The sequence below is a fragment of the Narcine bancroftii genome, chromosome 4, assembly GCF_036971445.1.
Source record: "Narcine bancroftii isolate sNarBan1 chromosome 4, sNarBan1.hap1, whole genome shotgun sequence".
NCBI classification, from domain to species: Eukaryota; Metazoa; Chordata; class Chondrichthyes; order Torpediniformes; family Narcinidae; genus Narcine; species Narcine bancroftii.
Window position 1 is genome coordinate 173,703,540 of NC_091472.1, and position 18,843 is coordinate 173,722,382.

At 46.0% G+C, this 18,843-nt stretch overlaps 2 protein-coding genes across 20 annotated transcripts in view; one reads left to right on the forward strand and one right to left on the reverse strand.

Annotated features, from left to right (window-relative positions):
- Positions 1-18,843, reverse strand: part of patz1 (POZ/BTB and AT hook containing zinc finger 1) — a 749,193-nt gene that overhangs the window by 237,055 nt on the left and 493,295 nt on the right. The gene's annotated exons all lie outside the window — the stretch shown is intronic.
- The window catches only part of LOC138761246 (calcineurin-binding protein cabin-1-like), a 449,064-nt gene continuing 434,975 nt past the window's right edge, over positions 4,755-18,843 (forward strand). For 8 of the 11 annotated variants that reach the window (XM_069933057.1, XM_069933062.1, XM_069933063.1 and 5 more), the window contains exons 1-3: positions 10,129-10,189; positions 14,330-14,419; positions 18,448-18,561. In XM_069933057.1, coding sequence (XP_069789158.1) covers positions 10,169-10,189; positions 14,330-14,419; positions 18,448-18,561 — 225 coding nt within the window. In that variant the 5' untranslated portion in view covers positions 10,129-10,168. Of the gene's footprint in view, positions 4,828-4,988; positions 5,268-6,325; positions 6,350-10,128; positions 10,190-14,329; positions 14,420-18,447; positions 18,562-18,843 lie in introns of those variants that run through there. The other 3 variants (XM_069933059.1, XM_069933061.1, XM_069933058.1) reach the window with 3 other exon arrangements.

The window sequence follows — 18,843 nt, forward strand, 5'->3', positions numbered from 1 at the left end:
AGCCATCTGCCCCAAATTCACCCGAACCCACTTGCTGTACTACACGCCGACGGAAGGTGGCAGTGAGGATACAGTGCGAAAAGGCTTGGCGGCCATTTGCCGTGAATCAAATTCAAACTCGGTGCCATCATTCTCAGTGGAGGAAGGTGGGTGGCCATCTTTCTGCGCCACGAGGTTGATGCTATCTTACCCAGGATAATGGGGGCCACTCAAGAGTATGGAGTCTCTGGCTCCTTGCCTCGATGGTTCGAGATCAGAACAGACCTCACTAGCTCAGTAACTCCATAGTGACTGTGAAGGTAAACAGACATTCATTCCACTAAATACCTAATCAACACAGACTCCACTGAAAGCTTCATAGACTCACGGACTGTGCAAGAGTACAACCTAAAGATGTATCCTTCCAATTATCGCATATTCCTTGCATCTCAGTTGCACTCGTATTCAAGAACATTGTATAGTACATTTGTCATTTGAAGGGGGGAATTTTGTAAGATATGCCTATATGTACTTGATGGATTGTGTGCTCCAGTGCTGTTGGGTCTGAACTTCCTGTGTCAGCTTAAAAGGGTGACCTTGGAGTATTCTGGTCCCTTCCCCCTTAACGGTTCAGAACAGAGGGCCTCTAAAATTGAACCCACATGCAGCCTCTCCACACTGAATATCAATCCCCCCACCCCACCTCTCTTCCCGAATTTGTCCTCTGACTGCAAACCTATTGCTACCAAGAGCAGAAGGTAAATCACAGCTGACCGAGATTTCATACAGCCTGAGACACAATGTCTGGTTGATGAAGGTATCATTGATCCTAGCACCAGCCCATGGAGAGTGCAAGTGGGAGCGGTAAAAGGGGAAAACAAGTCCAGGCTAATAATTGTCTATACCCAAACCATTAAAAGTGGAAAACAAGTCCAGGCTAGTAATTGACTATAGCCATACCATTAATCGGTACATGCTCCTGGACTCATACCTACCTCCTCCCTCGAATTTCAGACATGGTAAATGATATTGCACAGTATTGGGTCTATTTGACCATCAACCTGAAAGCTGCTCATCACCAACTGCCAATCCACTCCGAGGACCGTCCATATATGGCAATTGAGGCTAACGGTCGTCTCTACCATGTCCAGAGGGTCCCTTTTGGTATTACTAATGGGGTTTCTATCTTCCAGAGGCAGATGGACAGAATGATGGATGAGTATGCTTTGAAGGCTACCTTCCCCTACCTCAATAATGTCACCATCTGTGGCCATACATTGGAAGACCATGATGCCAACCTCCAGAGCTTTTTCCACGCGGCAAAAGCCCTGAACCTTACTTATAACTCTAGCAAGTGCATGTTCAGGACTAAATGTCTGTCTATCCTCAGCTAAGTGGTGGAGAACGGCATCATTGGCCCTCAATCCCGATAAGATGTGCCCCCTGTTGGAGCTCCCTGTTTTCAGGACCATGAAGGCTTTGAGGAGATGCCTGGTGTTATTCCCATATTACGCCCAGTGGATCCCTCAATACGCTGATGAGGTTCACCCTCTTTTAAAAGCCACTATTTTTCCCCTCTTGGCTGATGCCCAAATGGCCTTTAACTAACTCCGAAATCACATTGTAAAAGCTGCCATGCATGCGGTGGATGAGAATGTATCTTTCCAAGTGCAAAGTGACACTTCGGACGTAGCCCTGGCCATACCCTCAACCAGGCGGGCAGGCTGGTTGCATTTTTTTCTCAGACTTTGCAAGGCCATGAGCTCTGGATCCCCTCTTGAAAATGAGGCTCAAGCCATTGTAGAAGATGAGGCCTTGGAGACACTACTTGGCTGGTAGGAAATTTATGCTCCTCACTGACCAACACTCTGTTGCATTCATGTTTAATAATGACATTGCCTATTGGCCAGGAGCCCTTAATGATCCTCCAGGAGCCTTATCTAGAGGAAGCTGTGCCTCTGCATACATCGGCCAACTGAAGTCTCTGCACACATCGGCCAACTGCAGTCTCTGCATAATGAGCTCTGCCATCCAGGGATTACCCACATGGCTCATTTTGTCAAGGTGCGCAATCTGCCCTACTCCATGGAAGATGTCAAGGAAATGACCAGGTCTTGCCAGGTCTGGATAGAGTGCAAGCCGCACTCCTAATGCCCCGTAAAGGCGCAGCTGATCAAGTCATCCAGGGACCTCTCCCCTCCATGAATGAGAACACTTTCTTCCTCTCTTATCATTGATGAATACTCACACTTCCTGTTCGCCATTCCGTGTCCAGACATGTCTACCTTGTCAGTCATAAAGGCCCAAGGTTCCATTTTTGCCCTGTTCAGGTATCTCGGCTATATTCATAGTGACTGGGGCTCATCCTTTATGAGTGACGAGCTATGTCAGTACCTGCTGGTGAGGGGCATCACATCCAGCAGGACCATAAGCTGGGGGAGGGGAGGGGGAAGTAAGGTTGAAAAGGAAAACACCATGATCTGGAAGGCTAGGAAGGCTATCAAACTCATCCTGAAGTCAAGAGACCTTCCAGACTCATGCTGGCAGGAAGTCCTTCTTATGGCTCCATTCCATCTGGTCACTACTATGTACTGCGACCAACTCTACTCCTCACGAGCTTCTATTCAATTTCGAAAGAAGGTCGGCATCGGGAACCACACTCTCAACCTGGCTTACAACTCCTGGTCCAGATCGTCTCAGGAAGCACGTGAGGAGAAGCAAGACCGACCCCTTGGTGGAAAGGGTGAAAATGGTCCACGCCATCCCACGTACGCCTATGTGGTGTTCCCGGGTGGCAGGGAGGACACCTTCTTCATCAAGGACGTGGCACCCACCAGAACAATGGGTCCGTTGCCTCAAGTGCCCTGCGAGCCATAGAGCTCATTCCGACCAACCCCAGTCAGGGCTTCAGGGAATCCGGTTCAGGAGGAAAGTGCATCCCCAACCACTGTAGAGCCGGAGACTCCGCCACTCCTCTCCCACAAGGGGACTAGGAGACTCGAGGAGCCCAAGGGCATCCCGAGCTTAGGCGCTCCACCAGGATCTCCAGTCCTCTTAAAATTGTAAATAATTGTATTTGTTTTTCTGAATCAGTGTTCTTTGTCTTCATCCACTGACCCTAAATTCTGCAGGAAGGGGTGAATGCAGTGAACTGAGATTCACTGGTGGTGTGTTATACTGATGGCTGGTTCCTCCCCCATCAACCCAAATATAACCCTGGTTTCCCACCTAAACCCTGAGCCCCTCTGAAGACCATTGTAAGACCCTAACCTCAGTTATAAGCTAATAAAAGCGTATGTTTTCCCTCCAGTCGTGAGAGCTTTGATTCACGCTACAACGAGAGAGACATGAAGGGAGCAGAGGGGAAGGTGTGTCTGGTAGTCAGATGTTGTAAAGCACACATGTCAAACTCTGGCCCTATAATTATATTTGGCCCGCAAGATCATTTCAAAAATGTATTAGAGGTGGCCCGCCCTGCAGCGAGAGCCGATGCTGTTTTTTGGTAATGTCACCCCCACCATCCTCCCCCTTCATTGCACATCCTTCTCCATTGTAACACGAGAAATTGTAACACGAGAAATCTGTCGATGTCATCAGCCGGCAAGCCAGTTGGAAGGCTCCCCGTACAACCAGTCACTTCTCCCACCTGTCGAGCGGTGCAGCGGATGGGCGAGCGCCTGAGATTTCCTGTCGGCGCGACGGGCATGGCAGGCTGCGCACGGCCCCCGGGCAGCGCGAGCCCCGCGCGACTGGCACCGGACAGCCCTTCCACAGCGCGAGCGCACTTCTCCTGGTCGCCACGGCCTTCAGCGCTTGCACCCGCGCTGACCCCAGGGACGGCTGGTTCGGCCCTGCACGTGAAGAGAGAGATGGTGGCTGTCCGCAAAGGCTGATCGGCAGTGCGCTGGGCCTGAGTGGGTGGGTAAGCAGGGGTGGGCAGAGGGTGTAGGTGAGGAGTAATGGCAGGGGAAGTTATGGTGGTGCGAAGGGCAGTTAGAGGGAGGGATGAGTAGAAGGAGGGGTGGATAGGGAAGAGGTAAAAGGGGAGGGGCAGGGCGAGTAGGGGAGGGGTGATTAGAGGGTGAGAGACTGGTAGAGGGAGGAACAGGTTGAGTGGAGAGGCAGTAGAGGGGCGTGTATAGGATGGGGTGGGTAGAGGCAGAGCGAGTGGAGTGAGGGGTGACTAGAGGTTGGGTAAAGGACTGGTCAGGTAGAGGGATGGTGGGTCGAGGGTGAATAGAGGCCTAGAGCCTGAGGAGTGAGCAGGAAATGCTGAGTCCTGATGCAGGCCAAAATGGACACAGCCTGTGAATGCTGACTACATCTCCACAGGGACCAAATATGTTTCCCTCAGGTCAAGCAAAGGGTGAACTTGAGCTACCTGTAACATTATCCTCCTAAAGTTATATCCTAAAGTTTAACATTACATATGTTGAAAGAAGAGAAAACATGCAGATGTTGTTGAAAATTTTCAATAAATATTTAGTTCGGCCCTCGACTTAGTCCACGTTTTTAATTTTGGCCCTCCGTGAATTTGAGTTTGACACCCCTGTTGTAAAGGATAAAGGTTCTATTATTGTCACGTAATATTACATTTAGAATGTAGTTGTCACTTTGTACAGCACCCCTCACAGAAACCAAGTGGTCTCCCCTCCAAGTTATGACCAGGCTTGAGCCTGCTTAGCTTCCGAGGTCAGACAATCTCAGGCTATTAGGTCGCAGAAATGGCAGAGGATGATATGTGGGATGTGGAGGCTGTTGGGGTGGTAGGTCCAGAGGTGAGGACGAGGGGAATCCTGTCCTGAATACATCGAGGGGGCCGATGTGCGGGTTACAGAGGAGATGCAGGTGAGAGCCGAGTGGTAGATGTTGTTCGAAGAAAGGATAGCATTTCTGGACTTTGGTGTTTTACCTTGATTCTGGCTCCGATCCCCACATGATCAATGTTCTGGTTGGACAACGGATTCTGAATTCTGATTGGATCGTGAGTCTGTGCGGCTCACCACTAGGATGCCAAGTTATTGCGGGGTGGCATAAACCCATGGAAACCGGGGTGGCGGTGGCGCGAGCTCCGCGGCAGAACGCCGGGGGTCGGTAGCGGGTGCTCAGCGGCTGGGCGGCGAAAGAGCCGCGGGATCGACCCTGGAGGTCGCGCGACCGGCTGGGAAAAACCTGAGGTCGGCCCCGGGAGCTCCTGCGGCCGATTGCGGCCCCCGCTCCGAGCCGAGCCCGTGCCGGAGGACGGGAGCCTCTCGCCGTGGAGCGGAGCCGAGAGCCGCCGCAGGATGGTGAGTGAGTTGATCTTGCCGGATACCAGCGACACTTCCTCCAGGCCCTGTGCTGCCGAAGGAGGGCGGGAAGCCCGAGGTTTAACGGTTCCCGTCTTTTAATGGATGTTAAATGGCAGAAGCAGCCACTGCGTTAGTCAGAGGTGGCTCCGCAGGGCACTGTCGCATCATCAGTATGACCAGAACCGGTGATGGAGTGGGTGGAGCGACGGTGGAGATCTCGCCGTTACGGTATCTAGCTGCTGGTGGCGTTTCTCTGTCTAGATTAACAGGGTCCTCCTCTTGTATTTATGATATGAAAGGGAAACAATATGATGGTGCTACCATGACCGCTGTCCCCGGTGCAGTCCTGGAGGTGGCTGACAAACCGGGGTTGATCAATTTTTGCAGTGTGTCTGAGATAACACATGCTCCCCATGTGGTACACTGGTAATAAAGAAGATAATGAACTTGAGTATGAAGAGCACTTGATGATGTCCAAGGTCTAGAAGAGAGTCCCTCTTTTATCCAATCGGGTAAGGTGAGCAAGAAAACCCTAACGCAGTTAGAGTGACCACCTGGCTTTTTAGGATGCTTCATTTGATTTTCTGGGTTCTCTGTTAATTTTGATTAATGGGATGATGAAAATGGTGGCGTTTGGCCCAGAGAAGGTGATGTGCTTTTTCTTGGTGCTGGCGGTTGATGGCTGTTATCTGATATTGATGTGAACTGCAGCCATGGTTTAAAAAAAAATTGGAGTGCCCTTTCAATTAGAAAAAAAAATCTGTGTGTCTTTCAATGACTCGTTGTGCCTGGTTGCAGGCTCCAAGGTGAGTTTAGGTAAGATTTGTCATGGCCTTGTGTAAATAAGGATGACCTTGTAGCAGCTACTCTGTAGATGCTACTAAATAAAGGCAAACACACACAAAGGTAGTCAACTCAAGACTGGTTTATTGCAGACGTACACCCTGACTGTTCATGAGTCCACAGGACCAGCAGGTTAAAGCTATGAGCCATTAGCGCCCCGTGCCTTTAGGCAGGGGCTTCATCTGATCCACTCACTGTACTTTGGGGCCCAGCACTGCTAGCCCACGATGTGTCAGGTAAGTCTGTGAACTGATGGTGGCGGTTCGCAATACCGTGCTTTGCACCTGCTACAACCTATTCATTGGTAGAGTATCCCCTTGATCCTTTTTGATCAATCTTCTCTGGTCATTGCATTCAAGAACTGTATACCCACTTATCACCCCCTTGCAGTATCACTATTCTTCCTCCACCTGGTCCTTTGGTTTCTCTTGCTTCACGATCTGATCGGCACATGCCAATTAACTGCCTCTGTTTCATTGATCACCCTTCCCTGGTTCACCAATCCCCCCCTTTGGGTCCCTGTCCAACCTTTCCCATCCTGTGTCATTATACTTGCTAATTCCCTTTGCTCACTCAGCCTTGATGAAGGGTTCTGGCCTGAAACAGTAACAATTTTTTTCTCCATCTAGCAGTAGTTCTTCCAGCAGATTGTGTTTAGCTCCATATCCCAGCAACTGCAGGCTCTTGTGTGTACTCCTGAATTGTGTTCATCATTGAGAATGTAAATGAGCCTGCTTTCATCATTTGGGCAGCACAGAGGTATAGCCGCAAGAGCACTGCCTCACAATGTTGAGATCTAGGTTCATTCCTGCCCTTTGAGTTTGCATGTTCTCACACATGGCTTCTTCCAGGTCTCTGGTTTGCTTGTGTCCCAATGATGCATGGATTTATTGCTTAATTGGCTGCTGTAATATGCTCCTAATATGTGAGTGAGTGGTAGAATATGATAGGAGTTAATGGGAAAGTAGAGGGAAGAAGGGTTAATGCAGAATTAGTGCAAATGGATGTTTGATGTTTAACATGGACTGGAGGGCATGTTAACATACCGTACATCTTTTATGGCAATGTGACTTATTACAGGAATGATCTCTTCCCTCGGATCAATTTTTAGGTATGATCTCAGTCTTGAATATACTCAGCAATGGAGAATATGCACCCTCTTGAGGTGGAGAATTCCAAAGATTGAGGTGGAGAATTCCAAAGATTGAGGTGGAGAATTCCAAAGATTGAGGTGGAGAATTCCAAAGATTGAGGTGGAGAATTCCAAAGATTGAGGTGGAGAATTCCAAAGATTGAGGTGGAGAATTCCAAAGATTGAGGTGGAGAATTCCAAAGATTGAGGTGGAGAATTCCAAAGATTGAGGTGGAGAATTCCAAAGATTGAGGTGGAGAATTCCAAAGATTGAGGTGGAGAATTCCAAAGATTGAGGTGGAGAATTCCAAAGATTGAGGTGGAGAATTCCAAAGATTGAGGTGGAGAATTCCAAAGATTGAGGTGGAGAATTCCAAAGATTGAGGTGGAGAATTCCAAAGATTGAGGTGGAGAATTCCAAAGATTGAGGTGGAGAATTCCAAATGCTTCTGGTGATGGAATGCATCAAAGCACATCTCCCAGAGGCACTGGATCCACTTCAATTCACTTATAGAAGAAACCATTCCACAGATGATGCTATAGCCTTGTTGCTTCAGTCTATCCTTGCCCACCTGGAGAACAATGCCTCATTTGCAAGACTGCTGTTCATTGATTTCATTTCAGCATTTAATATGATAATTTCCCAGAGCCCAATGGAGAAGCTGTCCTCGTTGGGACTCAACACCCCTCTCTGTAATTGGATGCTGGACTTGCTAACGGAAAGACTAGAGTCTGTCTAGATCGGAAGCAGAATATTGATCACTGTCACATTGAGCACTGGCGCACCCCAGGGCTGTGTGCTCAGCCCATTCCTGTTTATGCTACTGATCCATGTCTGCATTGCCACATCCAGCTGCAACAATGACATCAAATTTGCAGATGACACAGTAGTAGTTGGGTCTCATCAGCAACAACAATGAGTTACACTACAGAGAAGAGGTGGAAAATTTTATGAAATGGTGCAAGAGTAACAACCTTAGTCTCAACATGAACAAGCCAAGGAAGATGATCGTAATTTTTCTGGTGGACAAGCAATGACCATCCTCCATTACACATCAACAATTTTGTGGTAGAGCGAGTGGAGAGCACCAAGTTTCTTGGAGTTCACTTAACTAGTGATCTATTGTGGATACTGAACATCTCTTGTCAGGAAGGTGCAACAGTGAATGCACTTCCTGAGAAGACTGAAGCGGGCAAGGCCACTGTTATTGTCAACCTTCTCTCGGAGCTCTATCAAGAACGTCCTAGCCGGCTGCATCACAGTGTGGTACAGTTGATGCAGAGAAATTGATTGGAGGTCAATCCACTGACCATAAGAGTGGCAAAGAGGATCACTGGAGTCTCTCTTCCCACCCATTGACATGATCTACCAGGATCGTTGTCTGAAGTGAGTGCACAAAATCATTTGAGGAACCCTTCCAACATTCACACAGCATCTTTCAGCTGCTCCCATTGAGAAAGAGATACAGGAGTATCTGAGCCAGCACCACCAGACTGAGAAACAGCTTCTTCCCATGGGCAGTGAGAATGTTGAATGACCAAAGGAACTGCTGAGACTCTCTTTTGCACAAAGCAATATTTATTAATTATAGACAAAATATTTGTCCTACATATGCATTCTTAATGCAAGTGTATTAGTTCGGCATTGTAAGAGTAAGTTTTAAGCAACTGGAAAATATATTTATCCAGCATCTACCAATCTCCTTGGGCGACGCTTCCTGGTTGACACCCTTTCCTCCCGACCCCCCCATCTCCGACGCACGCCACCGGAAGGCAGGGCGCATGTTACAGGCTGCCAATTACTCTTCAATACGGACTTGCAGCTCCCGTACTATCCCCCACCATTTTGGCAACCACCGCTTCACTTGGCAATTTGTTTTAGCAGACATCTACCAGCCTCTCCTGGGCAGACTTCCTGGGGGCCCACTTCTTCCTAATTGACATCAAGGGCTGTCGGCTTGTACATGCAAAGACCTTTCAGACCCTTGCACTGGAAGGCACCAAATTGACTGATCCCCACTTACACTTGATGGCAATGAGTTCACCAAGATTCTAGCCGAGTTCCCCTCCATCACGGTGCCGAACTTTAACTCCACGGGACAAGGCATCACATCCTCTCTAAAGGCCCCCCCATACCAGAGCATGCTGTCTCCCGCCAGATAAACTCAACCTCACCAAGGAGGAGTTTTTTTAAAATGGGGGAACTCGGCATTGTCCGCTGCTTTGACAGCCCTGGGCCTCCCCCCTCCATGTGGTCCCGAAGGCATCAGGGGGTTGGAGACCACACAGGGACTACTGCCGGTTAAATGAACCCACCACGCCCTGTCCCCCATATTCAGGACTTTTATGCAAACCTGAAGGGGGCATGGATATTTTCCAAAATTGACAATCTGTAGCTATCATCAGATCCCCGTCCACCCTGAGGATATCGCAAAGACTACTATTATTACACCATTTGGGCTGTTCGAATTCCTCAGAATGTCCTTAGGCCTAAAAAACGCTGCTCAAGTGTTTCAAAGGCTTATGGATGCTGTGGGCAGGGATTTGAAATTTGTGTTCATCTACCTTGATGACATTCTGATTGCAAGCTGTGATCGTGCCAAATACGCTGGTTACATCAGACAGTTGCCCCACAGATTGAGTGAGTTTGGCCTTACAATTTATTCAGGAAAATGCCAGTTCAGCAAAGACTCAATTGACTTTTTAGGTCACAAGATTGACTGTTATGGGGCCAAACGACTACCCAACAAGGTAGAGGCCATTCGAGTATTCACCAAGCCTACGACAGTAAGGGGACTACAAGAATTCACAGGTGTGAATTTTTACTGCAGATTCCTGCTAGGGTTGGCTCACACCATGAAACCTTTATTCTCCCTCATGACAGGTACAAAGAAGTTGATTTCGTGGAACCAAGAGGCATCCGATGCGTTCCAAGAAACAAAAGGTGTGCTGGATAACACCGCCCTCCTGATACACCCTAAAATTGATGCCCCCACCGCTCTCATAATAGGGGGAGCCTTGGAACCGTGGATGAGTGGACACTGACAGTCCCTTGCATTTTTCAGTAGAGATCTGTGGGCGTCTGAACTGAGATATAGTGCTTTCGATAGAGAATTCCTGGCGTGGTACCTGGCAATCAGACATTTTAGATACTTCCTTGAGGGCAGGAAATTCCAAATTTTTACAGACCAGAAACCTCTTACCTTCGCCTTCTCTAAGGTTTCTGACCCGTGGTCAGCTAGGCAACAAAGGGGCATTTCATATATTTCAGAATTTTCTAATGACATTCAGCATATTGCTGGAAAATCCCACGTGGTGGCCAATGCCCTGTCACGTGCCATGATACAGTCTGTACACACCTCAACATGAAGCATTCTGGGGGAATTCCTGGCTGAAGCACAGGCAGCGGACAAGGACATTGACGCATATCACACTGCAATTACTGGCCTCCTGTTGGAGAATGTACAGCTTGGTCCTGGGGAGTTGACTGTCCTGTGTGACATGTCTACAGGTAAGCCTCATCTGATCATTCCCACTACCTGGATTTTTGAGGCTATACACAACTTGGCACACCCTGCTATCAAAATGACTGTCATGATGGTTGTTAGTCGATTTGTCTGTAAAGAGGTCAGCCAGTGGGACACGAATTGTATACGGTACCAGGCCTCAAATGCTTGCTCACACTAAAGCCCCCCACAATAATTTCAACCACCACAACACCATTTCAGCCACGTTCACATGAATCTGGTGGGCCACTTATCAATATCCAGAGGTGTATTCTACTTACTGACCCTAGTAGACAGGTTGACCAGATGGCCGGAAGCCATTGCCAGAGACCTCCACAGAAATGTGCGCCAGAGCCCTCCAGTACAATTGGGTGGCTAGGTTCGGTGTTCCAGAGCATATAATCTTGGACAGGGGCTCCCAATTTACCTCCAGCCTCTAGTCTAATCTCACTAACATCCTGGGTACTCAGCTCAACCATACCAAGGCTTATCATCCTCAGGCCAATAGTTTGGTGGAGTGATTCCATCAATACTTTAAAGCAGCTCTCATGGCCAGACTCAATGGCCCTAACTGGGTGAACGAGCTCCAGTGGGTACTCTTGTGGATCCGGGCCATTCCTAAAGAGGACCTAGAGGTTTCTGGAGCCAAAATAGTGTACGGCGCACCATTGGTGATTCTGGGGGAATTCCTGGCTGTCAGAGACACTGGGGATGATTTCCCTGCGGCTGCCTTGTCCCACCTGCAGGACCCCCTGGGCACACTCGCCCCGACACAGCCATAGCAGCACAGCTCACGAATGATATTCGTACTTAAAGAAGTTGAGACTTGTAAAAAAGTATTTGTCAGACGCAGGGTACACAGACCCCAACTACAGAGGCCTTACAAAGGCTCATCAAAGTTATATGACACAACAGGTCAATGTGTCTTTTGGATATTGGAAGGAGAAATGAGATTTTCACCCTGGACCAGCTCAAGCTGACTCTGACCACCCGATCCCTGATCCAACCCCTTGCCGAAGGGGGAGGCCTCCCAAGCACAAGGCCGTTTCTAGCGCCGATTCTGGGAGGGGGGGGTGGGTTGTGTAGCGGCCAACCTTGCCATGCTCGAAGCGACGACCTGACCCCGGGAGCCCACAGCCTACAATGCTGGCTGAGATGGGCTATGCACTTTGATGTCGACACTCGACTCAGCAGCACACTCTGATGGGCTGGCAAGCGGCAGCCGATTGGGTGGAGCTGGGGAAGCAGCCACACCCGAGGATAAGAGGGGCTTACTGGATAGCGTTAAACAACCAATCCCAGGAAGCCGATTGTAATACCACCAATCAGGTGGCATGATGATGTCAGAGATGGGCTTCTGAGCCCTATATAAGGAGAGCTGCCAGCACAATAAAGCAGTGTTGAATTCACTCCCATTATGTGTGTCTCTGAGCATAACCTCTCCAGTGGTAGCAGCCGCTACAAAACTATGCATTGATCTGTAAAGCACTGTCCTTGTTATAACCTGCCAATGTGAAAAGAGTCCACTATTTTCTGTGTCCATTGGTTAATCTGTTATCCATGCTAAATTTGTAATCCCACCCAATGCTAGTGAAGTATCTTGAACCTGAAATGTCATTTCTATATTTTCACAGATTCTTTTTGACCGGCAAATGTTTTCAGAATGTTATTTTATAAATGCTTATTTCTATAATATATCATTAAAATACTTAGCATGTCATATGTAGCCCCTTTGAAAATGAACTTTTAAAAAGTTAAGTATCTTGATTCACTGGTTACCTTTTTTTTCATCCACTGAAACAGGAAAACTGCAAGTTTTGTCTAATCGCATTATTATTTCCCACGTGCCTTATTGACACTTTTGCAACATTTGACTGCAATGTGCTCTTTCTCCTTTTTGTGTTATATTTGCTGTTTTCTAATTTGTTTCTACATTTGTAACATTCAACTATTAAAAGCTCAAAATACGTTTTTTAAAGCTTGGAGTCCCAAGACTGCATCATTCTATTAATAACATTGGGATATACAAAAATATTTCAGCAGAAAGGTCAGAACATGGGTGATAATTTAAAAAATATCTTGAAGAGTGATTACAAGAGTTGTAGAAGTAAGGTCAAGGTCAGTTCGAATTGACTCCGACAAAAGAGTTTGTTGCCATGTTACGTGGGGGAAAAGTACTTAAGAGAACAATAAGTTGTAGTACATTTGTTAGATGACAGACACAAATTACTTATATTGCAGGATACACAGCTGTGAGACAGAGCACAAGTTTTCTGCCAGGTCTGATTATCAAGTGCTCATTTTGTCAATTGATGGTGAATTTTCTCAGGTGATGATGAATTTCACTAAATTTCTTCCTTCCCTGAGAAATGATTCCTGGAATATGGGAAGCGTTCATGTTTTCCAGAGATTTGTGGTGACCTTTTATTTTTGGATGATGTTTGGTGGAGGACCTTTGTCTTCTGGATGTTGAGTGTCAGACCATCCTTGAGTCTGATATCTTGAAGCCTGGGCTCTTGAGAGCATACAAATGGTAGTGAAGTCTTTATACAGTGCCCATATGCTTCTAAGACTATAACAAGTAACTCAAGATGGTGGGGGAAGGGGAAATGCCTCCAACATTTCTCTGCAGATTCTTCCATATTCATGAGAAAGGCAAGCAAAGTGGCATCAGCAACTTTCCCCAAAGCTATGTCCCTCACATTGAGTCTCTTGTTACTCTATCAGCTGCATCTGTCTGGCCATGCCATTAGCAAGCCTAATACCAAATTCTCAAAGTAGGTGCATTATTCTGAGCTCTGTCATGGTAGGAAATTATCTGATCGACAGGGAAGAAGATTCAAGGGTGTGTTTAAGTTATCCTGACTCCCAGGGGTCCAGTAATTTTAGGCAGCAAGGTTACTGGAGTGGTTAGTGAAATACTATTGCAGATCTGGGTTTGAATCTGGAATTGTCTGCAAGGTGTTTGTCTGTACTTCCCATATCGGAGTGGGTTTCATTCAGGTTCTCTGATTTTCTCCCACCCTCCAAAAATGTATGGAGTTTGTAGGTCAATTGGTATATTTGATCATGTGGGCCGGAAGGGTCTGTTTTCATGTTTTATGTCAAAATCTCAGAGTGGAGGAAGAATGTTGGTGATGTTAATAAAAATTTTTATCCCATGCATTGGGAGCAAGCTGAAGTACTGTACAGGCAGCAGTAGAACATACTAATGCCTAAGAAAATGGAGGGTAAATGGATTGAGGCTTTATTTACTTTAAAATTTTAGTGCAGAATTAGAAGATTTTATTTTCTGCTTTACCCTTTGAGTGAAATATAAGAAAAGAACATGATAAAATAATGTTGCTGGTTAAGGTTGATTCTGCAGCAGTTCTTTTGTACTTTGGAAGTGCAGTATTTAAACATTATTACTGAAAAGGCTAATAAATGCCCCAAATGTAAGAGTTGCATCGTGTCTTGGTCCTGACTTTTCCATCCATACCCTCCCACTGCTGAGAGGATGGGTTTGAAGTAGCATCTCAATGTTTTGAATAAGATTGTGCGGAGTCCAGTTAATTGTTTTTTTTTTGTTTCACTAGATTCGCATTGCAGCTTTAAATGACACTACAGTGGTGGAAGACTATGAAGAATCCTACAAGAGCCACAAAACTCAAACAAAAGAAGCTCAGGTTTGTACTAATTATTTTTTGATGGCTTATTGTGCCAGTGGTAGCAGACCAGATGAGATTAGCTAAATCAGCACAAACTGGAAAAGAGCCTTGGGCCATTTGGATCTCTTTTAGTAATGGGGAAATCAGAATCAGAATACAGTGGTACCTTGTTATAACGCGATGATTTGGGTCCAAAAAATTGGATCACAAAAAAGTGGGGTCGTGCTAAATCGGGGTCACGATAGACAGCGTTTTAAAAAAAAAATAAAGAATGCATGTACAATACCTGTATTTGCAATCATCTTTTTTATTTCTTACAATCTTCATTTGATTTTTTAAAAAAGCAGTCAAGTGTTTGTTGCCTGAACGCAGCAGGTCGCTGGGGGGAGTGAAATCCAAAATGCCTCTGAGCTGGAGGACTTTTATGTGCTCCGCATCCTGGGTCTCCAGCCAACATAGGCTGGCCTTGAGGTACTCAATGACTTCAGACACTTTCGGGGGTAGGGGGTGGAGGCTCCTCATTGTCATCCTCCTGTGGTTCGGGATCTGGTGCTATAGTAACATTAAGGATGATCTCGGAGTCTCAGATGCTCATATGTCGGACATTTATCATTGCCAGAGAACCACTGGTGAAAATTCTCTTTGGTAATTTGAAACAGCCTCTGCGCCTCACCTACCTCTTTATTTGTGAAGCCGTCGAATTCTCGCTCATCATCATCATCGTCGTCTTCATCTTCCTTGGTGGATTTTCATTATGAAAAGGCTGGACCTAGACCCTTCTCCCAGCATTTTCCACACATGAGCTGACTGCTGCCCAGCCTTTCCCACCTAAGTGGCAAATTTCTTTAACATTCATGCTTTTCAGAGAGTCATCCAGTGTTGTTGATTTGTCTACAATTCTGCAAATTAACTCACACCTGTAATTCTGCTCGAACACAGAGATGATCCTCTGATCTAGGGGCTGGATCTTAGATGTAGTGTTCTTTGGGAGATAAGAAACTTGGATCATTCCATCGCGGCTTAATCGTTTGGCAGCTGGCGGGTGGGCAGGATAGTTGTCAAGCAAAAGAAGAGCTTTGGGTTCTAGCTTTTGCTTATGCAAATGAGGCTGGGCAGCAGGGTCAAAAGTTATATAAAACCAGTCCTCAAAGATGATACTGGTCATCCAAGCATTGCTGCTATGTACGGTAATGACCATGTTGACATGGTGGAAACAACAAAGTGAGCGAAATTTGTTTTAACTGATGTGTTCCAGTCTTGTTAACACAAAACAACATCACGTGATCTTTGCATTGATTGAACCCTTCTTGTCGATGGGCATCATCTTTGCTAGACAGTGTGCAGTCTGGGATCATCTTGTAGCAGAGGCCTGTTTCATCACAGTTGTACACTTGTTCTTCAACATTGCCACTTTCTTCTGAGTTTTTTTTAGTTCTGCTGGGTATTTGCTGGAGGCAGCACTGTCGGCTGAGCGAATTTCTCCAGACACTAAAACTTGAGAAATCCCTTGATGGCGTTTAAACCAGTCTAGCCATCTATTGCTAGCTTTGAACTGTGTGATTTCTCCGTTGATCAGCTGGTCAAACTTCTTGGCTCGAGCTTTGAGAATAGGCCCGGTAATTGGAAGGCCTTCTGAGCATGACTGAACGAACCATTCATACAGGGAGTCATCTTTTGTGGTCTTCATGCATTTGGCCTTTAGTCCTGCCTCTTCTGCAACTTTCCAAAAAGATGTGCATAACTTAGCTTCCTGAGATTTACAGCCACGAAGTGTTGATTCAGGTGTGCCAAGGTCACGTGCAATTTGGGGTTGACTTGTATTCTTGAATGCGTCAAGTGGATGAAGTTTAACTTTCACTGAAAAAGGTCTTCATCTTCTAACGGTGTGTTCCATTTTGATTTGAAAATGATTTCAATTCTGGAAAGAGGACAAAAATGTGTTCTGGAAAGAGGACAAAATGGGTCCGCTAGCTGATCACGTTATATCCAGATTCGCGTTAAATTGGGTTTCCACTGTATATTGTCAAGAACCTGTCACGAAATTCATTGTTTTGTGGCAGAATCACAGTGCAAATATTTGTTAAGCTATATTACAAAATAAATAAAAATAGTGAAAGAAAAAGGCAAAGTAGGGGGTGGCATTGTTAGCACAGCGGTCAACTCAGTGCTGTTACAACATCATCGATTGGGGCCGAGGTTCTAATCCTGCGCTGTCTGTAATGAGTTTGAGCATTCTCTCCGCGTCTCCGGGTGCTCTGGTTTCCTTACACCATTCAAAAATGTATCAGGGGTTGTAGGTCAATTGGGTGAAATTAGGTGGCATAGGCCTGTTACCATGCTGTATGTCCAAAATTTTTAAAATTTTAGTTTCTATGGTTCATTTTTCATTCAGAAATCTGATGGCAGAGGAGAAGAAGCTGTCCTTGTGCCACTGAGTGCTCATCTTCATTCTCCTGTACTTTTTCCTGATTGGCAGCAGAATGAAGAGGGTAAGGCCTGGGTTGTGGGTTGTCCTTGAAGATAGAGGTTGCTTTCTTAAGACACCGCATCTTGTAGATGTCCTTGATGGAGTTGAGACTCAATTTGAACACCATAACATAAGTAAGTTGAACGAGTGGGTGAAAACTTGCCAAATGGAGGTTAATGTACGAAAGTATGAGGTTATGCAATAAAGTAAGGATAAATGTCAAGATTTTAATTTTATTTAGATTGAATTTAGACATGTAGCATGGTAACAGGCCCTTCCGACTACAAGCCCGTGCCACCCAAATACCCCAATTAACCTACAACCCTATCACGTTTTGAAAGGTGGGAGGAAACTGGAGCACCTGGAGGATATCATGCAAGATCGGGAAGAGTACAAACTCTTCACAGACAGTGCCGTATTTGAACCAAGGTCACGAGCACTGTAACAATGTTACGCTAACTGCTATGCTATCTGTGGCCCCTGTATCCTATTGTGTTCTTCTTCTGATGGAAGAGTCCAAAATCCAGGACTTAGTTGCAAGATAGGGGAGCTGTCATTTAAAACTGAGATACAGAGCAATTCTTCTTGCACAGGGTGATGAGTTCTGGAATTTTCTAGTGCTGGAGGCTGGATTACTGAAGGTCAGTAATCGAAGGCTCTATTGTAGCTTTGCAAAGTTTGGATTAGACCCCACTTTGAATATTGCGTTCAGTTCTGGTTGCCTAATTACAGGAAGGATGTAAATGCTTTTGAGAGGGTGCAGAGCAGATTTACCAGGATGTTGCCTGGATTGGAGAACATGTTGACAGAGCTAGGGGTTTTGTCTTTGTGCAACAAAGAATAAGAGGTGACTTAGTGGAGGTATACAAGATTACAAATGGCTTAATAGGGTGGACAAATAGCAAATAGCAGAGGATGTCTGTTTAAGATGAGCAGTTGAAGGTTGGTAGTGAAGACTTGTACAATAGGGACATTAAAAAGACTCTTAGAGAGGTAAATGGATGTAAGAAAAAAATGGAGGATTATCGCTGTGCAGTAGGGAAAAATTAGATTGTTGTGGGATAGGTTTACATCATGGGTTGAAAGGCTGTAATGTTCTGTGTGGATGTGGTACAGAACAGGCCTGGAGCTTTGAACATTCTGAATGGCACAGTGTACTTGAGGGGTCAGATGGCTTACTGCTGTTTGTGTTATCATGGTATCACCCTGAGGGGTCAGGTGGCTTACTGCTGTTTGCGATATCATGGTATCACCCTGAGGGGGCAGGTGGCTTACTGCTGTTTGCGATATCATGGTATCACCCTGAGGGGTCAGGTGGCTTACTGCTGTTTGCGATATCATGGTATCACCTTGATGATCTCTTTTACTCCACAGATGCTGAACCTAACCTGCTGAATTCCTCCCAGGTTTTGTTCCAGATTTCCGCTGTCTCCTCTTGTGTCTCCCTATTACGTGTTCTTCCAGTTTGATAATCCTATTAAGCAGCTATTTTGTTTATCTGCTGGAGATTTGTAGGGTAGTCTCTCCCTTGGAGGCTGATCTGCAGGGTCTAACCAGATGTTTGTTTCCTTCAATACAGGAAGCTGAAGCATTTTCCCTGTACCACAAAGCATTAGATCTACAGAAGCATGATCGGTATGAAGAATCTGCAAAAGCTTACCACGAGCTGTTGAATACGCAGTTGTTGAAAGAGGTAAATTATAGAAAACATGAAGGCTTGATGCCGTGGCAATATATTGGTAATTAATATGAAATATTTAAGAACAATTTTGTCAGATTCAGTAAATAAAAATGGCCTCTGTTTAGTGCTGTACACAAATTGTTTTTAAATATTCACTATGAAATTATGAATAAAAATTAATTTATTGGTTTGCAAGTATTCCTTTTTACTGAGTGGATTGGATGAGCCATGCTTTGCCCAGAGGGGAGGAGTGGACATCAGTTTAATGGGAGAGATTTAACAGGAACCTGAGTG